The sequence below is a fragment of the Falco rusticolus genome, chromosome 12 (assembly GCF_015220075.1).
Source record: "Falco rusticolus isolate bFalRus1 chromosome 12, bFalRus1.pri, whole genome shotgun sequence".
Lineage (NCBI taxonomy): Eukaryota > Metazoa > Chordata > Aves > Falconiformes > Falconidae > Falco > Falco rusticolus.
The window spans coordinates 1903081-1930146 of NC_051198.1; the positions used below are offsets into that span (position 1 = coordinate 1903081).

The 27066-nt window shown below is 37.9% G+C and overlaps 1 protein-coding gene across 6 annotated transcripts in view; it reads left to right on the forward strand.

Annotated features, from left to right (window-relative positions):
* The first annotated feature begins 1105 nt into the window (after window positions 1-1105).
* Window positions 1106-27066, forward strand: part of EML6 (EMAP like 6) — a 120227-nt gene continuing 94266 nt past the window's right edge. For 4 of the 6 annotated variants that reach the window (XM_037404986.1, XM_037404987.1, XM_037404988.1 and 1 more), the window contains exon 1: window positions 1115-1907. In XM_037404986.1, coding sequence (XP_037260883.1) covers window positions 1711-1907 — 197 coding nt within the window. In that variant the 5' untranslated portion in view covers window positions 1115-1710. Of the gene's footprint in view, window positions 1908-27066 lie in introns of all 6 variants that reach the window. The other 2 variants (XM_037404992.1, XM_037404990.1) reach the window with 2 other exon arrangements.

Here is a 27066-nt window from a genome sequence, read left to right on the forward strand (position 1 = left end):
CGTTGCCGCTCATCGCGCTGAGGGAGCGCCGGCCTGTGGCGCCGCCGCCTCCGGTGCGCACGGGGAAGGGGCGGCTGTCGTCGGGCGGCGGGGGAGCCGCCGCTGCCCGCCCCGCCGGGCTCCAGCTCGCCGAGGCGGAGGCGCGCTCCCGCCTCCCGGCGGTGTCCGGCCCTGAGGCGCCGGGGGTGGCCCGGCTCGCCCGCCCCGGGCGGGGACGTTGCTGCGTCGGCTGGCGAGCGCCAGGCTGATCGCGGTAGGGGCCGGGGGCCGTGAGAGGCGATACCCTCGTGGCGGCTGTGGCTTTGGGCGTGATGCCAGGTTTTACTGTAAGGTTTGCCCCAGGTGTGGAGCGCAATTCACTCGGGGCAGGTGGTGCCGCTTGCGGGTTATGTTGCCTGCGTCCCGGGGAGCGCTGCCGGCGCCGTGGCCGTTTATGTAAGCCGCTATCGACACGCTGCTCTTCGGTTTGGGCAGACAGGGAACGTGAGGCAAGTTGTGTGGGGAAAGGTAAAGGGGTTAGCCTGCTAGCGGGCAGTTGATCCTTCCCTTCTCCCTGGCGCTATGCTGTATGAATGAGCCTTCGGTTTTGCTCCTCTGATTTTAGCGTCCTGTTCCCTGTGGTTGTGGCCGAGTTTCCGGAGGGTTGGGATTGGTTTCTTGTTGAGTGATACTATAAAGCGCTGGATACCTTATCACAAACAACATGCAGCAACCTGACGCAGCTGATAATGACAATACAAATCTTGCTTTAGAAAAAGCAGAAGACAGGAAAGGAAATTTTTCCTTGGTAATATTCCAAAGGATGACAGTAAATAAAAACACAAGCCCCCGCTGCTTCGTGGCAAATTGGAGCGGTTTGTAACTGAAAAATGGGAAACGCAGTACTGTTTTAATCACCTAGTTGCTGTAGACTCCAAAAGAAGGAAGTGTTGGGTTGCTGGGGGATAAGGAAAGGTGGGGTAATATCACCATGTTTATGCTGGATGTTCTATATGAATCCTCTCTTCTCATATTATCTCATACGAGGACTCAGAGCATTGGATCCTGCTGGAAAGGCTTGAAAGACCCTAGACCACTCAGAACTGCCACAGCATGGATCAAACAGTGCCCCCCCCCCCCCGCCCCCCGCCAGAGTAGTCCCTTTGCATTTGAAATACACATGCATTCTGCAATTCAAAACCACGGGTTTTGTGTTTTCTGTCTTTCAGTTTTGACCCAAAGATAGCTATCTTAAAAAGGAGAGCTCCCAGGAAGCTTTTTGCAGGAAGCCAAGAAGGTGCAATACGGGAGATGCAGCAGAGAGCCTTTGGCAGGTGGTGGTGGTGACGCACAGAAGTTACTTTGCCTTCGGAAAGAAAAAGCCCTGTCTGCTGCTGATGTAGGTGTGTTTTTGTGATCTCCCTTCTCCCCCAAGAAGTTGCCTGGGTCGCGCAGCGGCGGGGAAACGGCAGCTGCTCGTCCTGGGCAGCAGCAGCAGCAGCAGCAGATTATGGTGGCAGCGCAGCGGCGAGAGCAGCGGCGGCGGCAGACCTGATCCGCGAATGCGTTTTCCACTTCAGATCGTCGCTCGGAGGTGCCACCTGAAGCTTCTCAGCTGGGCAGGGATCGCTAACGTTTGAGAGCGGAAAACCCTGGAGGGGGAAGGAGTTAAGGGAAGGAGGGGCAGCGCTAGGTTTTGTGTGTGCTTGTGGGGAGAGGGGATTGGTTATCATGGCGGATCGGACAGCTCCTAGATGCCAGCTCCGTCTGGAGTGGGTTTACGGGTACAGGGGTCACCAGTGCCGCAACAACCTGTACTACACGGCAGGCAAAGAGGTGGTTTACTTCGTGGCTGGAGTCGGCGTGGTTTACAACACCAGAGAGCACAGCCAGAAATTCTTCCTCGGGCACAACGATGATATTATCAGGTAAGGGGGCTGACTTTTCTGCTGGTGGGGTGGGGTGGGGTTTAAAGGGAAGGGAGGAGAATGTAGGGCTGGCAGAATACCCCCTCCTTGCTGCATACAGCTCAGCTTGTACCTGTCGTTTCAAAGCAGCTCAGATTTGTTAGCAGCAGGGTCTGTGAAAGCTGAATTTCTAGATACTGTTGATCGTCATCATCTTTGTAGCAAAGCTTCAAAATGTTGCACTAAGAGAGAAGATAAGGTTTTCTATGGCACTGCACCAAAAGGAAAGCACTTTGTTTCGGTGTGGAAATGCACTGGAAAGGTCTTGGTTCAACAGTGCTGCAAAATTGTGGATCCCGCACCTTGACCTTTCCACAGCTGGGACCCTGGCTTACTCATTCTGATGTCTTATAGAAGGCAGGTGTAGCTCACCTTACACTCAGCAAACCTCAGCACAAGTGTGCCAATAATTTGGCACACAGGTCAAACTAATATTTTTTATTATTATTTATTTTATATATTTATATATCTATAAAATCTGGAAAATTTAAATCAAAATCAAGTTTAGCTTTTTGTACTGCAGCCAAAAACTCCCAAGCGTGCTGGTGCAAGATGGCTACAGATGCCCAGGTCTTGCTCCTGGTCTGACCGGTTCTTTGTCTCTTTCTCTTAAATTCTGCCCAAGAAGTGAATTTAATTGATGATGTTGTCCTACTGAAATACTACTTTTGTTGCATCTCACAAAAAAACACAGTAAAAATGTGGTTACAGAGTAAAAAGGTAGCCTTTTAACACATCTGTCCAAAATACAGAAATTTACATCTGTAAAATAGAAAATGAATGTTGTATCTACTACTTTATGACAGAAATCTGAACCTAGAAAATCCTTATAAAGGATGTTGTGTGGTAATGATACTCCTTTGAGCATAGCTAACTGCTGCCCTCCCTATTCACCTAATTCAGCATGAATGAAGTGTTTTCCTGATGATGTGAAACCAGAATAGTCCCAGGTGACTCATGGTGCGGTAGTACTGTGGAAACATCTGCTGAAGTCAGAGTTTTGACACTCAGTAGCAAAATCACATAACTGCCATGTAATCATTCTGGAACCTTGTTTACAGAAAACCATCCACTTTTCCTAGTGAGAGCTTGTGGCTGCTGTGTATCCTCATAGCATTCTTCTCTTTATAATGTATTAAAGCAGTAGCATTTTATGAAGTACGGTGGATGTTTGTAAAAGTTTGTTCTGGTTTCAAAGGTATTATCAGTTCCAAAAGGCTGTTTATATAGACACTCAGCTGCTCCAGACCTTCAGAGAAGAATGAGTATTTTAGCTGTTTATTTTAGGACATCTCATATTAGGTGACTGCTTTTGGCAGCGTCACATTTAGAATGTACCATGGGAATAGAAAGAATATCGGATTCTGATATTTGTACTTCGATACTGCCTATGCCTGTTCTCTTTAAAGAAAACTAGCAACCACCTCTTCAGGCTAGGAGGTGTTTTGAGGGACTCGCTGTATGTCCAACTAATGCTTTGGAAAGATGAGTTTGGTTTCTGATATGCAATGAGATCAAAATTCTGTAGGACAACTGTAGTTTCTATAAAGGATGAAACATTTGGGTCCAGAGAGCATGAGCAGGACCCAAATAACAGTTAATTTCACCTTTTAGTGGCTGAGAAATGTTGCTGTCGCATGGGATTTAAGGAAGTAGAGAATCTCCAAAATACTGCTAGAATATTCTATTGTTTGCAACCATTTGTTTGCCTCCTTTGCTGTTGATGCACTTTGCAGTCCTTATTGATGCGATATCCCATCACTGTAAGCACTTTTAAGTAGATGGTTCCTTGTGTGGTTATGTGGTATGGCTAATAAATGCGGGAATTTAAATTCTCATATTTTCGGCTTCACAGCTCTCATCCAATTGAGATGAATGGGATGAATGTACTTATTCAATTTTTCTGGTTTTGTTGGTATTTGCTTGCCTGAGACCAGCTTCTAAACAGCAGGGCTTACATTCGCAGTCCAACATGTTGTAATTTCTAAAGAGATTTGAAACACCATTTAAAAAAAGAAACCTTGCAGATTTTGCAAAATACCGCAAAATCAGGAAGACTGGAAGACCTTGAAGTGGGAAGATCTTCCCTTCTGAGGACTGCCATTAGCCATTTCTGTGTTGAAAGGTTTCAGTGAATACTATTTTGTGGAAAAAAACCCTAGATGAACCCATAATTCAGAGAGTTGAGAACCTGTGTATTACCTTGAAGTATTTATTAAAATCATGAAAGTGGATATTTGTCCTTGGTGAAAAGGTCAGATGTTCAATGTGTTTTCACAAGATAAATAGTTCTGCCTCTTGTTTTTGTATCAAGATAATGCAGTTGGACATAATTTAGTTTGGCCTAAGGTAGACCAGAATGTATGGGATTAATGGAGAAATACCATTTTTTTTTCCCAAAATTTGTATTTGAAAAACAAGTTCTGTTTGTATAAAGAACTTGACCTATGCACTCAGCTAATAAGGTGGAGGTTCAGAGTACGAACAGGAGAGCTCTGAAGCATCTGTTTTCTGTGCAAAGCCACTGCAAGGTGTTGTGCTTCCAAGTTCTTCCTCCTTTTAACTTCAGGATGAGATGAGGTCCTGAACTACCCGAATTAGCTTTGAAGTGAGCCCTGCTTTGTGGAGGGGTTGGACTGGCTATCCTCCAGAGTTCTCCTTCAACCTAAAGTGTTCTGTGACTCTTTTGTTATTTCCAGCCATATAATACAGTTCTTTTTGCATGTTACTTAGTTCATGCTATTGATTAACAAGTACTGTCGTTATATGTCCTTACTTTGGATCAACACGTAGTTGAAATGAATAGAGTTGGCTCCAGTCTCTGAAGTCTGCCAATGCATTTTGTTTAGAGAATAAAAAGTCATGTCATTTATGAAGTTTACTTTATAATCAGATCATGAAATACACCCTGTTCTTCTCCCTTCCTCTTTAAAAAAAAAATAAAAATTAAAATTTTTGAGTGAAAATCTTTGATTCTTGAGTGCAGCCTGGCAGCTCTGGGGTGGTGATGGTCAGAATGCTCCTCCTTTCTCTGAGCTGTGAGCCCTACAGTTTACCCGACAGTCTGTGTTACAGGCTACAAAGCAATCGTGAAGTGTCTTGCACGGTAGTTCTACATTTGATTGTTCTGGAAAGGTGATCTAGCTGAAGCATCATAGCTAACGTGTAATAGCTAGGTAAAAGCATAGCTATTGCCACGTTTTAATGTGGAAAGTGTCATGTAGCCGTATCGTTGTGCGTGTAACTGATTTTCACTGAATTCAGTCATTCGTGCTTGGCAGGATTAGGTATCAGAAGCTGTAATATTACCATATGGGGATTGTTTCCTTCTTGAGTAAAAATGGCCTTTTGCAGCAGCTCATCATAATGGCTGTTAGGTTGATGTATTAATGAGAATCTTGCAATTCATGCAGTGTCACCACCTTCAATGGAATTCATGCAAGTGTAGGATCTATGTTTAGCATTACCACTTGCAAGACTGGATCGTTAGTTTTGACAGTAATTGAACACTTTCAAAAGAACAGTAGGTTTTCTTACTTCTATAGTATTACTTCTATAGCAGCAAGCAATTAGATCACTCCTCTTTTTTAATCTTGATGAAATATTGAATAGAGGCAGTTCTTTCCTCTAATTTTTCTACAATTTCTGCATGTGAAAGCCAAAAAATCTTGCCATGGAAAACATCAAGAATAAAAATATAACCAGCTGATACACTTTCCAGTATAATTCAAAATACAGTTGATTTTATTTATTTTTACAGAATTCATTTGCAAACAGAGGTTCCTAACTGTGAGAAAATTTTCCAGTGGTGTTATAATAAAGTTATATCATATGACCCTGTTCTTGTAGTTCTAAGAAATTTTGCAGTATTGATCAGTATTCCTGAATATGTCGAAACTTACTGAGAGAACACCTTTGACAGCATATTGAAGACTTCACCTACCTCAGTTTCTTCTGTTATCTGTTGTAGTGTTACACACTTACAGAAGCACATTTTGCATTCCAGTTGCCTTCAGGCAAGTCACTGGTGAGGCAGAGTGCCACAAGAGACCGTTCCCTTTCTCAGATCTCTCTGCAGTGTTTGCTGCCTGGGCATGGTACCTGGAAAGCCATCCTCTTATCTGTGGATACCAAAGCATGTTGTTTGTCTAAGGCTGCTTACAATGTAATAGCAATGTCGGATTTATCGGAATACTGCTGTAAGTATGCTGGGGGGGGATGTTCCACTGTGCTGACAGATTGAGATTAAAAATGTGGATGTGCCAGTGGTGATTAGATTTACTGGGCTGTGAGAGTGACTAGAGGCCTGGTTTGTTCTTTGGAGCGATTGTTTCAGGAGACAGGATGCATATTGGAACATGACTGCACGTTTTCCTGACTTTCTGCAGCTTGGAAAAAAGAAATACGATGCTTGAAGCAATGTCATATATTGTTGGCTGTAGTAAATCAAATTTTGGAGTAAGTAAATTGATGGCAGAGGTATGCAAATCAAAACCTCAGAGTTAAAATATCTAAACTATACTTTAATATTTTTACTTAGAATTGTGTATTATAATATTTCTGGTTATAGGGTCGTGCTTACTTGAAGGGATCTAAAATACTTTGAATTTATGTTTAGTTGCCACCACTTGGATGGTAAATGACAGCACTTGTTTGCTACAGAACGAAGCTCAAGTTGCTGTGGTTATAAGTGCATGGAAGACTGTACTGCTTGTGGCTTGTGCTAAACCTTCACAGAAGGTGGACATACAGGACTTCTGAAATGTAGTGACCTAAAAGATAGCAAAATAGCAATGAAGCAGTCGGAGGTTTTCAACAACAGAAATTCCAGACCTGTTTCTTATGTGAATGCTATGCAAGTTCCTGTGCAAAGCCATTAAAACTTGAAAGGACTTTGGAACAGCTAGGGCGAAGCAGAATGTGAGATCCACGTACACTAAGGTGCTTTGGGAACTGGTTTGAGACAGTAGGTTGTTAAGAGTTTCATATTTGAGAAATTAATCCCCCATAAAAACTCATCTAATCAGCTTATTGCTTCTTTTGCTTTCCATCTCAAAAGAAAAAAGGGGAAAATGCCATTTTTTTCATGAAATTCTGGTGGCCACTTTTTGCTCTGCCTCATTGCTGTGCTGCATTTAGATTTTAAGTCTTTTCTGGGGCATGAGCAGCTATAAATATTTGTTTCTTAAATATCCATATTAATGCATCAGACATGTTGGAATATATAGTTAGAGTATCTTATTGAATGTTATCTTAAAAATGCATAGATGAGTTAAAAGTGTAGAGAAACTCAGCAGGCGTTTGCAGCAATATGTCTGGGAGAACAGCTGTCCTTTAACTGCAGTATTTCAGCAGACCAGTCCACATGAATCCCAGTGGTAGGGGATGGGTCAGGTATGGTAGCAGAAGAATAAGTAAGATCTATTGCTTGTCCAGCCACAGCTCGCTTGCTTGTTTGGACAACTGAAAATATGTTTATTATTAAAAATCACAATTAGAATTTTGAACATTCAAATAATCAAATTGATTTAACTCATTTTCAAAATGGAAAAGAAATTACCATGTCCAACAAAACAGGAAGTACTTGCATTGCTCTGTAGAAAATGTTTGGATCTTTATTATGATTTTAGCTTTTCACAGCTGAAAAAGACAAGTGGTTAAGTCTGTATCAGATAATATATTAAATTTCTTATTGGATTTCCATGAATAAACTCATTAACACGCAGAACTGAGTATCTAGCTTATTAAATATCAGCGTTTTCGTATGTGTTAGTCTTATATTGGTATTTTGCAGTTAGAGATTTCTCTGTCACATTATTTCACCTTACCCCTGCCCCTTCACTGCTTACAGTATCTTAAAAAAATTAAACTTTTTTTTTTTTTTTTTTTTTACACATTTGCTCTGCATTAGCTATCTGCAAGTCTTTGCGGTTTTTATTTTAATTTTATCAGGTAGTGGTGTATAATTGCTGTTTTAACAGGATGAAAACTCATGGAAAACATTTTGATATGAATAACCAAATTATCTTTTTTATTAGAAGTATAGGGGTGGGGGGAACTTAGAGGTTAGTTTTATATTACCATTTTCTACTATAAAAATTCCTGCAAAAGTATACAAATTGTAATTTTTACAGAAGTTTATAAAATGTATCTTGTAGGACAGAAAAGATCAACCTCTATGAACTATTATTTGTATCTTTCTTACTGACTAAATAGATGTCAGATAGATTTACCTAGGCAATTTCCAGACACGCAGTTTCTTCCAAGTCTTGATTAGGATTTTGCAGGAAGAATCATATCTCTCTTTTAACACTTAATGGAAAAATACTATTGTGTATTTCAGCAATTAGGATTAAAAATTCATACTTTTGCCTGTAATAACTTGTTCATAACTGGGTATCTCAAGAAAAAGTTGTGTCTGGTAGGGGCTGCAAGCATCCTTCCAACATATTCACCATGCAGACTGGCAACTAGGATTTTTCAGATGAGGAGGTGCAAGTTGCTGTAGGCCAGGCTTTGGGCTTTTCCTCAAGGACACAAGGCCTGCACTTCCTTTGGTGAAACTAGAAGAGAGAGTGTTTTGGTTTTGTACTGCATTGCAGAAGAAAGCTCTTTTGCTGTAGTATATTTAGGAATAGAAACAGGGTTTTCAGTTTGTGGAGGCTGTTACTTATTTTTTTAAAAAAGTCTTGGATAAGAAGAACTGCAGCAATATTTGTAGGAGTACTTCTGAAACATCTCTGTAGAAGGACAAACTGCTGGCACTGTTTTCAGGTACCATAAATATTCTATGAAGTATCCTCCATGACTTTAGTACTAGGCTTGTGGCTGGCATCTATGTGCTTTCTACAGCTCCAAGGGTTTGAATGTTCCTCTGCAAAAGTAGGAGGGGTGTTAAGGTCTTCAGAAGTTTTCTGCTCACTTGCCTACTGCTCAGGCTTTTAGGAACCTTGGTGAACAGCAAAAATGCCTACTTTTTTTCCCGCTTAAAGTCTCTTCTTTGGAATAGCAGCTTGTTTTTCATGACATGCATTTCCACCCCAAGGACATTTAGTTGTCCAGAGTTTCTGTCTTAACACATGTTGAATTGTTCTTTAGAGGTGGTATTTATAATGGACTTGGAATGAGACCTCCAAAGCTTTAGGTAGGCCTGAACTTAAGGCCAAGTATAAACCATATGTTTATGTCTGTCTTGAAGACTGACGCGATGAACCAACCCATGGGATCTCTAAAGGAGACACCGTTGAACCCTGCTGTGTTTCCGGGGACAGTGGCATTGGGTGCACCCCGGGAAGAACATCACAGTGCTTTTGGCTGGGGTCATTGGTAGTGCAGGGAAAGGGTTATAGGCATTATGCAAATATGCTGGAAAGAAAAGTTACTGGTTTAGTTTTCACCTCACTTCTATGTTATGTTCTGAACAAAATTGTGAAAGTTGTTAAGAGCAACTTAATGATGGTGTATTACTCAAACGAAGCAAGGAGGTGTTGCTGTTTGCGTGACACTGCATAGTGGTGATGTATATAGTGAGTTGTACACTGGCTTTTGCAACCTCCTGAGCTTTTTGCGCTTACCGGTGCAGTCCCACTTACAGCGTAGTGACTCAACTCCACAGTCAGAGATGGACGTGTTGATTCCAAATGTTGGTGTGTTGTGTTGCTATCCACATTCAGATTTCAGAATTCTTGAGGTATTTTGTGTGTACTAATGTGGTTTTAATATAAAATGCATCAAGTTTCTTTAAACAGCCTAACAGTATAATGAACTTTGGTATGCTGTATCTTGGTGATATAATTTCTCTTGATGCTGGCACTGAAGCCTGTTCTTTGTTTTGTGACAGATGGATTGGAATACACTGAACCTATGGTATTGAAATAGAATATGAAATAAACTATACTCTGAGAGAGATATAGCAACCCCTTAATTTTGGTTGCTTGACACTCCTTGTTACAAAAGGTGTTACTGAATTTTTACCGGGAATTTTGAGCACCTTCATTATTTTTAGCAGACCTGCACATTCAAGCAATAATCCTACATGAAAGTTACAGACTAGTAATATAGTTGATGTATAGGCATACTAATATTGATGCATCTACATCAAAATTGGACGTGTATTTATGCAAAACATCTGCTTCCTCATCTTCAGAAATTGTCTTCCATATGCAGGGATAAAAATTGCAAGTGTCACTTACTCTTGTACTGTCTTTAGTAGTAACATTACTTGCAAATATTAATTGCAAAGTAAGGTTATCTATAACAGTTTAGGCCAAGATAAGCTGAACTGAAGAGTTCAGGATACAGTATAATATTTTCCCCGCTCTTTTTTTTTTAAAAGTAATGCTGTTAATTCTAGAAATTATTTAAGTTAACTATAGTAAAAAGAGAGAAACACTAAAATATCCCTTCAGTTTATTACAGCTTTACTTGCAATTAAGGTTAGAGTATTTTTTCCTGTCGCCCTGACTAATCAGACCATACTTCCTTCTATCTTAAGCTGTGTTTAACAAAAGGTTAGTCACTGCCAGCTTCTGTCTGACCAGAAAACATGTTAAATTTCCTTCATTTTTTCTTTCATATCTTTATTTTTTGAATACTATTCATAAAGCATCTCAAGGAACTTCTGGCTTAGTTCTTCAAATGCTGGTGTCTATGATTAAGTAGAAGCTGAGCTTTCTTTTTGGCCTTTTATCTGTCAGAATATAAGAAGGATGATGATATGTATGTGACAAGTTGCACTAACAGGGCCAGCTCTTTGGTCCTGTTTACACTGGTCTTGAGTATGTATTAGTGTGGCTGCATTTAAACAAGATTTTAGCAGTAGGTCTATAGCAGAAACCTGATCCCTCTAGGATTCCGAGATGTTTAGAAATGATACTTTTTTTTTTAAAAACATTCATTGAAATGCTGTTCAATGAAGCTACTCTTTCTATTAGCAGCTGTAAAACAAGTTTGAAATGTGCAATTATGCTCCTGATCCAAGGTCTTACGCAGGTCCAGTGACTACTGCGTGTGGACTGGCTCCACTACTTTGAGGTTTGCATTTTTTTAAAAATACCTGACAAGAGGAGGAGGCCACAGATGTCTAAAAGGATATTGCATTGAGCCTTTAGGAAAACTGTCTCTTGTTGAAAGAGCCATTTTAAAACTTTTGCTTGTCAGACAGAAGAGACTTGATTACATCTGGGAATTAGATACAACCATCGCAGTTTGACAAGCTGCCTTAAGGATGGGCAGCTCTGTGCTATATTCCTTGTAAGACTGCTTATAATGCAATCCCTCTTTCCCAAGAGGTAAATACTGTCAATGTCTTTTGCCAGAGAGTTCTCTTGGCTGTTTGGTTAAGCATCTGGAGGTGGCCTTGCACTAAACCGTAAGACTGTACCTGTGTTTTCCCTGCGTCTGTGCAGCTGACACCTTCAGTGTGGTTGCCTTAGGGTTGGCTATGTAAGTTGCGTTCCAGCACCTGTAGTCCTGATCTGTGGCATAAGAATGTAATGGTGTTGTACAAATGAGGATCTAACCCAGAATTACTTCTGTCGGACTAATCTTAAAGACATACTCTAGTTTTGGCCTGTAGTGGCTATTTTACGTCTTAATCCAGGAAACAGTTTTTAAAGAATTGCCCCTGAGCTACGTGGTTGTGGAAAACTGCATTTTGCAAAAGGTGCTTAAAGCAGGTAGCCCACTAAAATCACAAACAGGAATATTGCTTTCTCTTCTTAGAAGCATGTTAGTTTAATGTAACACCATAGGTCTGGCAGGTAAGTATCATTAATTGGGTAAACAAGTAATAATTCATTAAACATTTTAAAAAGAAATGTACCCCAGAGAACTTTATTACCTAGTAATAGATACATGTCTTCCTTAAGTGGTATGTTTTCACAAAAGGTTTTACCAGAACTTGTTCAGGTAATGCTGTTTCAGGAAATTTGCTAGATGCATCTCTTTGGATAGAGCCACCTGAAAGAAATAGAAAGGGATTGTGCACTAAAGTTTAACATAGACATGACATTGATAATGATAGAAAAGTTGCTTATCCAGACGCTTGCACAGAGCCTTCCTGGATATTTTTAGAAGATTGAGATTATTGGACATGGGCTCAGGATATGAAACTCTGCTCTTTGACACTCAGTAAGATTTTTGAGTGGTTAATGTTGCTAAATAATGGTGTTAAAAAGAAATGCCACTGTCTTTTGTGCATTGTCACTGTTTTTTAGGTGCATGGCACTTTCCTCCTCTTTATTTCCCACGTCTTCATTTAATGAATTGGTTTCTATACCACATGTCATGCTATTCAGAATGTAATTACAATTGGGGGGGGGGATTCTTTTGGATATGGGACTCTTTTGAACATAGAATTTTGAATATAAATTGTATCACAGATCTCAAAATAAATGTTTCCAATTAATTTCAAATGAAAATTTGATACTTCATATTGTGACTGGAAACTTTAGCAAGGACTAGATTTAAATCAGAGAGCTAATGCTCTTTATTTCTCTTCTATGAAGTGGAGATAGAACACCTTTTTTAAGAAATCTGCACATCTGTGTTAGGTTCATCTCTCTTCCATCCACTTCAGAGGAGCCTCCTTCTCTCTGCCAGAGAAGCTGGGGGATGCTAAGGCTTGCTAGACTAGAGCTGGCTTTTGTGAACATTGCTGGAGCCTGACGTTAGCTACTAGAGCTTTTGGATTCCTCCTTTCTCCTTTGTATATACTCTAAAAAGTTTTGCAATGATAGTTCAAGAAATGGGTCATGGTGTTGCTGGAGTAGGCTGAAGTTCTTTGGGAGCAAATGGGGGGCGGGGGGGGGGAAGCAGTCTGTGTGATGTATTTTTTGAGATGTGACCACTACGTAAGTGACCTTGGGATAAATGGAAAATGGGCTAGCAGCACTGAGGAGGATAGTTAAGATTATTAAGTGAATAGGCCGGTAATAAAGTGGTTATTGAGCAGTTTGTATCCATTTCCTATGCATCAACTTGTGAACTGTACCTCCGGACAGTGTTAAGTTGGCCTAATAGCCAGTAAGGAGTTGGACTTGATGATCCTTATGGGTCCCTTCCAACTCGAGATAGTCTATGATTGCATGTAATAGGTACTGGTAGCCTGCTGCATTCATAAAAAAGTGTTGATGATTAAGGTAAAGGACAACAAAGTGGTTTTGGAATAAGGCTCGTGTTAGCCATAATTGGTTTCTGCATTTTGTTACCTCCTGAACAGCACATCGATCCCATGACTTTCTCTGAATCAAAGAATATACAACTATTGCTTTGTTCCAAGTGAAACTTCCTTAATCTACCCAATAACAAAATTTTTGCCGGTGCATTGTTCACAGTTCAGAAGAGTTCTAAGAAGCAGCTGTGCAGGTGCTGATTACTTTTATTTCAAACTAGAAACTTTAAAACAAGCTGTGTAGGCCATGTGACAGATCTGTGTAAATAGGCTTGCTGTTTACAGGTTTGGTCTTGCAAATCTTTTTGTCTTGGTGGGAGGTTGGTGCAGTCAATACAGTGACAGTGAAAGCTGATGTTTGAGACGGAGGCAGTAGCTGCAAAGTATTTTAGACTAGACTTCTTCTGGTGATAGAGGTCTGGAAAAGCTGATTTCTCTGTAATTGCCACATTTAAAAATATATTATTTTGTAACCTGTGACTAGTGAGGACAACTAGTGTGTAAGATGTATGCATTTATTAATGGTCGTAAACCATTACTTTGGATCCAGCTAAAAGGGTGAAAGCTTTTACATTTCTGCTGTGAAATGTGTTTTGAGAAATAGATGAAAAACGGGAAGAGTTTAATCCACTATATAACTATAGCCATTGAATGTTGATAACTAGATTAATCCATCCAATATCCTCCATAGCCTCTAATTTAAGCTTATACAATGGATCAGTGAACGTACTTCATTCCTTGCAAAGGTAAATATCATTACATCTTTAAAATGTACATACACCTTTCTAAACTAAGGATAGTAATCCTGAGTTCATTTGGCTAAGTGGTAGTTGGTTTTGTTTTTTTTTAATTTCCCTGCATGGTCATATTTCTGGTTCAGTGAAATTAATAATTCAGAAATAGAGCTAAGATGAGAAAATGTTCAGGGATCTGCATCATAAATCCCTGTAAAGGGAAAGACAAGATTAAAAGACAGTAATAAAGCATGCATGCATGTGCACACACACAGAGTGTAAACATTGTTCTAAAAAAACCTGGGGTGTTAAAGAATTTGGAGATGATGAACTCCAGATACTAGCATTTTAATGAAATTTGCATTTAATTAAATCCCTCAAATTCTATCCAAAGATCGAATACGATGAAAACATGTGGGGTTTTATTTTTTGCTGTGACCAAAATGTATCGGGCTGTGTCTGGAATTTTGCCCAGCCAACCAAAAGGGAGATTTTAATTATTGGAAGGGGTAGAGGCACTGAAATACCACAGTTGCATTCTGTTTAATTGAGCAGCATATTTGTATCCCTATTCACTTTATATCACAGCCTTATATCACTAGTATACAGGTTTTGGACTATTCTGGTATTCCTATAGCTTATAGATTGCAAGCTTCTTAGCTGCTCTTGTACCATACTGCTTCAATTAATTATATTTTAGATGATGATGAATTGCCAACAAAATCACTTTTGATACTAAAACATTTCTTGTATGAGTGATGTCCTAGTCTGTATGGCAGCCTAAAATTACTTACTGCCTTTTAAAAATTATTCTTTTATCCTTTTAAGTTTTCTTATATCCTTTTTAAAATTACTTTTCATAAATTCAGGTCTTCTCTGGCAAAACGCAAATAGTTCTATCAAAAAGAAGTGCAGTTTTATCAATAATTACTATCTTAAGGAATAGATATAAAGTGATTTCTTTGAGATAGAACTGAGCTAAGAACTTAGTTTTGAGGTTTTGAGGCATTTGCATTTTTTGTTTTGTTTTCACGTTTACTTTTCTCTAGGTTTCTATCAGATTTTCAGATTTCTAAGTTATATTGCTTCTCTCCTTGTAAGGAGATTAATTTCTTCGAGAGAGAAATAAAATACAGCATGAAAGAATATCGTATCATTTTAGTTATGTTTGCAGAGTGAGTGGAGTGCATGGCGCTAGCTATGCTAGTCTCCTACCAGTTCTTGGCTACTCACCTCCAAGGCATCACCACTGTATTACACAGCTAGGAAGGGGGCAATAAGGAGTTGTTACAAGCAGCCAGCAGTATCATTATAATAGAAGCTATAGAAAATAATTCCTCTCTTCATGTAGCAAGAAAATACAGAAGTTGATAAATGTTGGTACCTTTAAAGGCTTTTAGCAAAATATGACCTATTGTTTTATTGCCTGCTCTGCAGATGTAGAGAAGAATTCTAGAATAGTAGAACTTCAAAAGCACGTAAGGCAACAGCCTCCTACAGTTTTCAACTCTTGCACCAAACTAACAATGTCAGTGTGTATTTTCAATTTTTTTTATTGCAGTATAGATTAATGAATTACTGGAGAAATTATAAATAATAATATAATTATACAGAAAATGCGTGGCTCACATTAACAATAAATGCCAGGAATGGGATATGTTTTTGGAGAGTCCACTGTATTTTTTTGCTTAGGCTTATACTGAAGAATCAGGTATGATATATCTTTTTGCAATAGGTAACTAGCATGGATGCAGTTTAATTCTCAAAATTCCTTGATTAAGAGAGGTTGTTTTGCTCAGGAAACCTGTAAGAGGACAGAAGAGTAAGTAGATATCTGAACTGTATAGAAGGACACATGAAATCTTTAAGAGCTTGTATTTTTCAAAGCTCTGAACTAGCTCTAACTAGTATCTTAAATCAGTAATGAAGACCTGTTTCTTTGTCTGCCCACAATTAAGTCCATTGTTATTTCACACACCTGGCGGTCTGCCATCATATGGTTAAATCTGGATGTCTGCTAAGCCAAACTGAATGCAGTTGATTAGCTTGTTTTATTGAAACTGCATTCCTTTAATCCTAAATTGGGTTCATGCTCAAATAGTCTGTTCAGTTTTAGCTTCTGAGTATCATATGAGTTATTAGCAAAACCCACTTTCTCCGTGTAAGGGGAGAGTGTAATGCTTTGTCTACAGAGGCAGAAGTAAATAGAAAATAAGGATATGAAGAGGAAGATGAATTTAGTTCTTCAGATGAGCCTGACAGTTGTGGCATGAAGCCTGCTGTCTCTCCTACTGTAATGTAGAAGGCAAAAACCGCTGTAACATCCATGATGCCATAAGCTAGAGAAAAAACAGAGTATTAGAAAATGACAAGCAGTAAACCGGATTATAACTGCCTGAAACTACATGCTGCCAGGCAGCTACATAATTGCATGAAACTATTTAGTCTCCCCTGCAGCCCTGAACCAAAAATACAGCAAAAAGGTCTCTGATGAGGTCTGCTCTCTGAGATTTCACAGAAAGCAGAACTCCAGATTCAGAATCTCTGCTTTGAATAGTTTGCTAAGAAGTCAAGAGAAACAATAATAGGCAAGAGAATGAGTCATAGTGCTTATGTAAAAAAAAACCCCAAACAAATATTATGACTTTTTAACTCCTAGTACCAGACTCGAAAAAGAATAATAATAATTTAAAAGGTGTTCTTTGGATAACTGTAATCTCTGTCAAATACAGCACTTAATGGATTTTGGTAGTGTAATAACTTTACAATACCTGCTCTTTCATATTTGTATCTGTGGCTGGCTGCACATCCAATAAGACACAGATAAAATTAATAACTATATGGATAATTAGTAACTGTATATTGTATAAAAAGATGCATGTGTTCTGAATAATAGGGTGTCTTGTATTATGAGGGTCCCTAATGTAGCTGCTCCTACTGAAGAAAAAATAAGCTGAAGTGGTTTGTGTATATCTTCAAAATGTATGATCAGTCATTCACCAGAACATGGAGGTTAGTGAACACTTCCAGTGATACCCTGGTTCCTCAGATATTTAATATTGAAAATTTTATCTACGTATGTAAAGCCTAAATTAACTACATGGCATTACTTTTTATTTGAAACTTACTGTATTTGCATTTTATAACAAATCAAAGCAATCCTGCCAACACTACTTAACTCAAGATAAGTCAGTATCAAGTGAGATAGTGCGTGTAGCCTGAGGGCTTTGAAGAGCGTGTCAAGTATTTATGTAGTTTCTTTCAGTTATTTAGCTTAGGTGCTACTTGAGTCAGGAGCCCAAGTTTATTTGGTTGTCAAAGGACTGTTTCCAGTCAGGCAATTCAAACCTCTACCAAGTTTGTTGCCTAAAATAACCTTAAATAGAGGTACTGAGTGATTTCCCTTCATACTTTTTTTCCCAACTATCCATTTTGTAGCCAGCACAGAAGAGAAGTTACCTGATTCAAAGAACATGCTAAATTTCCAAACTCCCTCTTCGTTTTTTGGATACTTCTCTTACCATTCTGTAGAGTTGCCACAGATGTAATTTGCTTTTCAGCTATTGTGATGGCTCTGTGGGCACCACCCTATGTGCCAACATATGAATTGCTCTGTTAACACAGATGGATCATTTTAAAAGTTTGGAAGTAAATTAGTCTTCAATTTCTAGAAAATACTTGAATTTCCAGGAGTTATTTGTATGCTATGATGGAAACTAGGATGTAGATCTTTAACTGTAAAGTACTAACACAAGTAATCTAAAAATCTTTACCCTTTTTCAAACCAAAAATCTTTATGGTTTACTAATGTAACTCTGCTGAAACTTTCAATAAAAATTTCTGTAGTTCAATTGACACTGAACTTAGCTCTTAATTGCATGATTTTAATATTGATGGTGAAGCTCTTCTCTTTTAAATCATCAGCCTGAAATGTCATTCAAATTAGAGTGTGACAGTGATAAACATAACAACTGCTAGAGATGGTGGAAGTCCTGGTGTGTGTAAATACTTCTGTTTAGCTGTCTATGTTATATGGCTCTTCCTCTGTTTGCTAGCAATGATCGCACTGACTCTATCTGCATGTGATCTCTGCTGTTCTTAGAGTACACTGGTTAAACCAAGTTCAAAACAAGTGAAATCAGCATACTAGATTTTGGGTAAGAGATTTACTTTACAAAATCTGGTGAATACTTGAGTGTGACTAGTCATGTAAGGAGATCTTAGATCTACCTAGAAGATGGGTGACAGCTGTTTATTTTTGTAAATGCCTATCTAAGAATATTTTCAACCTGAACAGATACTATTTTTCTCTGCAAGTTGGCATCATGTGAGATACAATTTTTCTGTAAGAGAGCTGAGAAAACAGTGTCCATTTATCTGAGCAAGGAACGTTTTGACACTTGTGTCTACATCAGTATAATTTTACAATTATATTTCAGTTAAATGTTAGACCTGGTGATGGGTCATAAAATAATTTAAATTAGGAGTAACCATGGTATTTTGTTTTTCAATAGAGGACAGATGAAATCAAATATGAGTACACTGCTGTTAAATAAGACAGCTCTTTAGAAAGTGCTGTGTTTCTTGCTGTATTGAATAGTTATTTGATGGAAGTATTCTGAATGTGCTCTGTTCATAGTGTATTGCATTTCACGCTTTCCCTGTGGTATCCATTATTTTTCATTTTGAATCTATGAGATGCCCTACTGCCTAGAGCTAAATGTTCTTTTACCTCATCATTTAGTTTGTTATGAATTACTTTATACATGGTGACAGTTAAGTGCTCTGCACAGATATTTTTTTTTTTGCCTTCTTCCTCCCTAACAGATACAACTATTTAATCAGCCTCACCCCCTTGAAATGGAGCATTTTCTGCAGTTGTCACAGATTACCATCACTTGCACTATAGTTTCTGTGTACCGATCCCCCTCAATCTTTTGTCAGGATTGCGTTCTGGTTTTTAAGTATTTTTTAATATGTATATGCACACACAAATATCTGTAGTGTGTGTGTGTATATATATATATATGTGGAATGATTATATAATTATGTAGATTTATATAATACATAAATATGTAAAATATACATATTTGCTTTTCAAATGAATTGTTGACTAAATCTTTTACATAAACGTTCAATATTACAAAAAGCCCCACACCTTTCTTCCATGTTACAGCATCATCTGTGCTTTGGATTTATGGACAACTGAGCTGATCATGGCCACAGTCTATGTAATTATGAGTTACCCCTGGCTAAACAGGAATATGTCTCTCCCAGAAAGATGTGTGTTCATACAGCAACAAATTAGGGAATGAGCTTCCCTTCAGCTTTCCAAAAAGTCCATTTCACCATAATTTCAGATCAATAGTGTTAGAACTCTTGACAATGAAATCATACTGATTGTGGCTGCCCCAGATTACTCCTTTAACTTCTAGACACTTCTGTCCTGGTGGTAGTAGTGATGCTGTCCCTTCATTCAATTCAGGAGTGTACTGGACTTCAACCTGGAATTTTTAAGCAGTTGGAACTAAATAGAGATGTTCAATACTGGCAAATCTGAGACTTTTCTGAGTTGTGACAGAATTTTAGGCTCCTAGGAAACGTTACCAGTAAAAAATAAGCTCCTGCAGTGTGACAGGAGGGGGTTTTTTGGTTGTGGTATGTGATAGAAATTAAAAAAAAAAAAAAAAGTGATAGGCACCAAAAAAAGTGACAGTCACAACCATATTAGTTCTTTGTGGATTGATCTACTGGCTTTTACAATGACGTGTCCAAATCTAGTTTATTGGTAATAGCATACATACTCTCTAAATCACAGATAGAAGAGCTTCACTCTATTTCAACATAATTTTAAGGCAAGAGCCTAAGCGATTACATTCTGCTCAGAAGATGATGGGGATTTTTAGCTCTTCATTTCTTTCTGAAGACAGATAATGGTGTTTCACGTGCCATTTCCAGTTATCTTCTGTACTGATTATTCCTGTGGGAATGTTACCATACTCGTTCTAACATGTTGTACTTCAGTGTTTCTTCTGTCTCCATTGAGTCAGTTAGGTAGAACAAGTTTCCTGTTTCCCTTGGCATCCACCACCCCATGTAGAATAGCGTCGATGGAACTGTAACTAAAGTACATTTGTCTCTCTCCTGTTTTGTTCTTGGATTGCTCACGGGTGTGGGACTTCCCAGACTCAATTGTTCATACAATATGCCAACATATTTTACCAATCTTATTTTGAAAATTTTAGCATGTGTCTTTGATCAGCTGTTTCAGAAACCAGTAAAAAAGCCCTGACATATTTAGTTCATAGAAAAACTTGCCAGCATATCATAAGTTTTGAACATAATTTTCTTGTTAGATATGTAATCTTTATTTTTCTTGATTAGTCTTCATTTATATTTTAAAGTATGCTTCCCTTGATTTAATATTTTTTCCCTTTTTTTCTCAAATTTATTATACTTCTTACATTGTTGTAAAAAGAAAGCTTAACTTTGTGAATAACACTTTGTGACAGTGAATAAAAATGAGTGCTTCTGGCTAGCCTTTAGGGAGATGACTTCATAGTTATCAATTAAACTCCCACGCAGCTGCAACAATCTGCTTTGACTGATGACCGAAGTCACCTCCCTAAAGGCTGGCTAAAGGTCTCTCTTCTCTACACTAACTCAGAGACATTCTTTGACAAGTATGTGGAAAGTTTCCTTGCTGTGTTTTCTTTTAGTTCTGTTCAGCTTGCAAGATTACATCCTTTTTTTTTAAAAAAAAAAAAAAGAAAACAGTATCTATTTTCACTCTTCTGTGTTAATCTAAATATTTATGTTATAGTTCCTTCTAGTCAACATAAGACGATACCCCTTGGGTAAACAATAATTTGTTACAAATCTGCATTGTTTCACCAGATCTGTGAGAGTTAACTCTTAGCTGTGTAAATCAGGATCTGTTTCTTTCTCTAAAATGAGGTTCTGTTGTTTGTAATTTTTCTAACACAAGAGAGTGCTGTTGGGTCAAGGGGCAGCTGACCGCTTGTAAAAAAGAGATGAGGCGTTTGGTTCTCCAGCCTTGAGAACAAATAGCATGGTACAGCTTGCATCCACACACTAGCCTGGTTTGCTTCCTCAAAAGAGGTGACAGCAACCAGATCACAGGAAATGTCCGTGCCACGTTTTTTCTTCCAAACCTTGTTCAGGCATTGTATGGGAAAGCACTAAATGCCATGGGCCAAAACTGCTGCAGTTTCAGTGACACAGATCGCAGCGGGTCAGTGCTGAATCCATGTTCTGGCAGTGGTTTATTTGCTAGTATAGACATAGCTATTAACACGGTTTATGCTGAGGGCTTGGCGATTAAATATCCAGCTCTGAATAATAAATCAGGAAATTGCTATTGAAGACCCTTTCTTGGTGGAATGCTAGGGTGGTAGCAGACTTCCATCAGGCCGCAGTACTAGAGGTCCTGGAGGTACAACAAGCCAGGTTGGGTACAGAACTGACAATTAAAACTTGGTCACTTGTAGAAGCTCTCAGGATTGTGCTACACATCTAGATATTTTCGCATTTGTAGAAGTAAGTAAAATAAAGCCCATCAAAGTGTAATCTTTTTCTCTTCTTTGCCCTCATACAAACATAACACAATTGCATGTATCCCTGAAAATTGCCTGCAGTACTGTTATGCAGATTTCCAGGAAGGATGGCTTTCCCAGAAGAGTGCTGCAGAAACTTTTGCTATTAATCTCTCCCACACTTCAGTGGCTGAACCGTTCTGTCCAAGCTATCCAGGCTAGTGTAAAACACAGAAATAATGGCACATATTCCCTGTTCGTTAATATTTTTATTTTCTGTGCATGTCCGTAGTCTCTTGCAGTTTCAGTGTATGTTGCTTACATTCAGTTGTGCACCAGAAACTAGTGACATGTTTACCTTGTTCATCAATAGAAGTGTTTCTCCTGAAGAAGGGACCTTGTTTCTTTTGAGGATTGTTTTCAAAATACTCAAATGAAACCTAAAAGAGATTATCTTTGTATGTAACAAGCTATTTCCATCTGGCTAGGAGGAACTGTGACTCAAATGCGTGCATTATCTGTAAAGAGATTAAACGAAAACTTAAAAGGGGCCTCTTTCTAAGCCTACTATATAGATATGATGATGGTTTTTAAATGAGGAATTGTTGGAAAAATGTATGGCAATCTTCAGGTTTGGGTTTTTTTGTTTAATATTGTTGAACTGCACCAGAAGGGTTATTTAGGTTTGTTCTTGATGCTTATAATATAACCAAATTACAGATTTATTTTGTTGTGGTCAAGAAACCAACAAGGGGTGACATCCTGTTGGACCTCATATTTACAAACAAGAACTGGTCAGGGATGTCACAGTCAGGAGCAGACTTGGCTGCAGCAACCACCAAGGTATTCAGGATCCTGAAAGACAGCAGTGAGGAAATTAAGCAAGATCACAAACCCAGATTTCAGGAGAGCAGACTTGGGCCTTTTCAGGGATCTGCTTAGCAGAATCTCATGTATCAGCATTTGATACATAGTGCTATTGCTCGTCTGTTTTTTGCTTTTAGTTTCGAATCTTTATCTTAAATGTGGAGCACCTCCTTGTTTTTATGTTGTTAGGCCATCATGTATAGTTTAAAATTTGTTTTAAAAAAAGGTCCAGTGAGCCATATTTTCAGCCAAATAGGATAATTTTAGTATTATTAGACTTAAATACAATCATTTCAGTCATTTTTTAATTAAATAAAAAAATATATATTTATCTAATGCCATGTGAAAAAAAAGACACGAAACTTTTTTTTTTTTTAAAAGGTGTGTTCCAGTCAGGTTGTGAAGCTCATTTCCAAAGTAAAAATGCAAATGTTTCTAAATATATTTATGACTTTGCTATGAGATCATAAAACCCAAAGTATATAATTTTAATATTTTAATCATGAATATGAAATAAAACTTTGGCTTACAATTTTTTTTTAATTCTGAGTTGATTACAGATCTTTTTTTACTTATTCTAGCTGCCTGCATAATACAAAAATGAAATCAAATTTATGCAAAATGCATTGAACAAATTAACATATTAAAAATCTAGTTGTTTCTCAACTAGTCTGATATTTTTGCCAGAAAGAGAAGAATGTGGATAATGTGTCACACATCAGTCAGATGTATTAATCTTTTGCTTTCAAAAATACAAATGTAATCAGAAAATATTCATGGCTGTATTTTTGGCTGAACTGCAAGTATATTAGTACTGCAGAGTATAATGTTCCTGGAGATATTTTAAACTAGCTAGCTTAGGTACCACTAGCACGGAACTCAAAAAGGGCAAACTTATCCTTAGTTTTATTATTCTTTCAGTGGCAAATCTGGGAATTCCTCCAATGTACCATTGCTTAAAATACATCTGCTTCCCATTTGATCTATTTGCCTATACTGAGAACACAACACATGAATACCCAAATCAGCTCAGAAGCTGTTTTGCCACACAACATTTTGAAAGCTATACCCTGAGTATGCTGTATCTATGATATATCCCGTAGACCCTGTAGATGCAGTAATTTGAATTAGGTGGATTTATTGTATTAAAATCTTAAATTAAATTTTAATATGCATGTAAAAAGTTATGATTGTATAAACAGTTATTGGTAAAACAGCTTTTCGATTTATTTCACTTGTAGAAGTTGTATTTGCTGTCATACGTTTCTGTTCTGAAGCTAATGAAGAATGAAATCTGTATATAGTTTTTCTAGAGTTGCATATGAAGCTTGGGATGTATTAAGACAACTTATACCTGGTATATCCTTCTCCTTTATGGAATTCTGCATTTATGAATCCAGTGCCAAATAATACATTTGCTTTGTTTCTTGAGAAGAGGTACTAGTCACTCTCATTCAGTTCTTTGATTTGTTCTGGTAAAGTATGAGGCTGTCCACATGATATAAGAATTTAGAGAATTTTAATTGTCATTAAGGTAGACAGCTTGAGGCTTTTTGAACTTTCTTACCCATCATCTCTATTGCTTTTAGCAATACTAATTTATGGTGCCTCCCTGTGTTAGGTCAGAGACATTTGGGAGAAGTAGATTCTGCTGTCATCTGTAGCAGAGGAGCTGGTGAATCTCGGTGGCAGAGACAAGGGATGTCTTTTATACAGTACCCAGACTACGTACAATGGGCTTTCTTAGATACAGACTGCATAGTGACTTGCGTGTGCATACTCTTTATGTTGTATATATGTTATTATGCACATAGACATAGTCCTGATATGCTTTCAAACAGTTATCACATGTTCTTCCTGAATATCGTTAAAATACTATGTTTATGTTAGTATTAACTCCTGATTTTTGGAATTATAATCTCAAGGATAAACTTTTATATCATAGAAGTCTAAGAAGTAATTTGTTTTTCTAGACCTGCTGAACTGCAGTGTCTCATCTGAAAGCACTGCTCATGCCCACATTACCCTGGAAAACAAAAAACATTGTTAGAGCTTATACAGTCTTCTGTGGGATTCCAAAAGGCAATAGCAAAGAAAGATTTTACTTTGATTTGTGTAATTAGTATAAACATTTACAGCTGAAGCTGCTTCTTTCTTTTCCTTGGTTAGACAGTGGGTTGATGGAATAATATAATTGACTTTCTAATGGACTTTCTAGCTCCTCAGGCAGTCTGCTTTTGTATGGACCACCTGTCTACAGTGAACTTGACGTACTGAGTAACTAGTAAAGCCATTTACTTTTTCTCCTTGGTTTCTCTCTTTTTTTAGAAAAGCATGAAAAGTACTTACATAACATGGCAGTAAATGACTTAAAGGAAATAATACTATCAAAAGAAAATACTAAGGGTTAAAAACAAATTAGAAGTGGAATAATTAAAATTTTTTTTAGTAACCATACAAAGTTTATTTGAATATTAAGCATCATAGAATTATTCTAACACATAAAAATGATCAATGAATCAGGAAAGACATAAGAAAATTAAAAGAAACCTACCTTCCTGATTATAATTTTTCTATACAGTTCAGTTTTAAAAATGACATAAGTGAATTTCTGTCTTTCACCAGATACAGGTGTGAGATAAATTTGTTTAAATCACATAGTTTTGGGTTTTACACTGCTATGGCAAAGGGTAATATTTTCATACTATCTTAGTGATTTCTGTAAAGATAAAATCAATGTTTGTACATGTTGAGTGAAGCAAGATTTTTAAGGGCTTTAATGTGTTTATCTAATTCTTACGGTATTTTTAGTTGTTTTAATAGGAAATGTAGGTCTCAGTGACATATGTCAGTGTTAGGTTTGTTTCTGTTAGCCAGTAGCCGAAAATATAACTAAGAAAAACTTGGCAGAATCTGACTTTTAAGTAAATTTGGAAAAATGTCAGTTTATTGAAATACTTTGAGTTACAGTTCTCAGATTGACAAAGGCCACAGGTTATATGGCCTAAATAAAATCACCATTTACCTACAGTTTGTGAAGAAATAACTTTACAGATATATTTGGTATCTGCCCTTGTTTGTAGTGGATATATTTATATGTACTGCCTTCAGGAAGAAAGGCTGCTTCCTTTATTACTGTGATGAAGAGGGAGGCACTAAGCTAACTGTACATCTGTTTTGTTATCTTTTACATAGGCTTTCACAGTCCTTTAACCTTCACAGTGCCTCTCTGTGATGAACAGCTAGAAGGAGGTGAGATAAACCCTTTGCTAGTAAACTTCCATCTAGTTGGCAGCTGTAATGTGGAGCCGGAGAAATTTTGAGTTCACTTCCAGTTTCTGAGAAGAAATGGACCTTGGTAGTCCCACAGATTTCTGTTGCTGCTAGATTAAAGAACTCTTAACATCTTAAGACATTTTCACCTCCAGTCTCCCTGTTCCCAGTTCCTGCATCTAGTGTAACAGTCAGAGATGGAGCAATCACAGCTGAAGTCTTGGTGCCTGTGTCCGAGATCTTCAGAGAATTCCACTAGCAAATAGATGTCTTGATGGTGATTTTCTAAGACATGTGAGTTGGCCATATGTAGGCATATTTTCACAGGTGAAGCAAAACACATACCATGCTTCAGTTTGAGCAACTGAGCTTTGGAAACATTTTCGATTACTGCAGGCAGTGCTATGAGCCAGATTTCTGTTGAAATTGTATCCTTTGATTACTTTTGATTAATAAGGTTTTTATTTCAGTGTAAGACTTCAAAATTATCTTGCTTTACCTAGACATCGGAAAACCTCCACCTGGCAAAGTGAACACCTTAACTATGCTTAGTGTGTAATGTCTGTGTCTCAGGTGCTAGAGATTCCAGTGGGGAAAAGACCTTGACTGTAGAATGAATTCTGTGATATCAAATTTATGTGGACTTGAATTTTAGCTTTTTCTAATGTCTTTATATTGTGTCCTGTGAGGATTTTCTAAAGCAGTTAAGCACACATTTTTCTCAGCTGTGTCTTTCACCTCTACTTCACCTGCTGAACTTGAAAAAACAGAAGTTTCTACTACAGCATGATCAACAAAGATTAGCTGCTTTTTGCAGCAGTTGGCTAATGTAGATACTTCCAGTTCCTGTGTACTGTGCAAGATTCTGCTCTTCATTATACCTAGAGGTCGCTTAGCTTATGGAGGGATAACTGGCTGCAGAATATGGATAGTTGTCATTCAGAAAGTACAAAAGTAAACTTAAATCTAATCTCCACCACAGGAAAATTTTTTATCTCCCTCACTGTGATCTGATGATCCAGAGTACAGTCCTATATTTTTGAAAAGTAACAAAATTTCTAGTCTTACCATCTCACAGAAATGCAAGGCCAAGAAACGTCAGCTGGCAGTGTTCAAAGGAAGAAAATCCATTCTTAGTAGCACTGAAAACTCCCCATAGTTCATGGCACCTAAAAATTAATCTTTTTTCTCCAGCCACGTTTAGTGTCATCACATTTATCATTTCTGTAGACATCTGTAGACATTCTGTGTAAAAAGAATCATCATCTGCTTCTGACTGACTGAATGCAGCTCTGCGTGCATTCGTTTGATATATTATTGAATCAAGCTCTTGCTGTTCTCTACTTCTTTCCATTAAAGTGCTTAAACTCAAAATGTTGTATGACAGCGTTATTGTTAGAAGAATGCCTAAGCAGGATGCATCTGTAACACCATGCGTTCATCGTTCTTCAGGTAAGAACAGTTTCCCAGTTCTGCTTATCAGTTAAAGGCAAACCTATACAAACAATATTGTTATC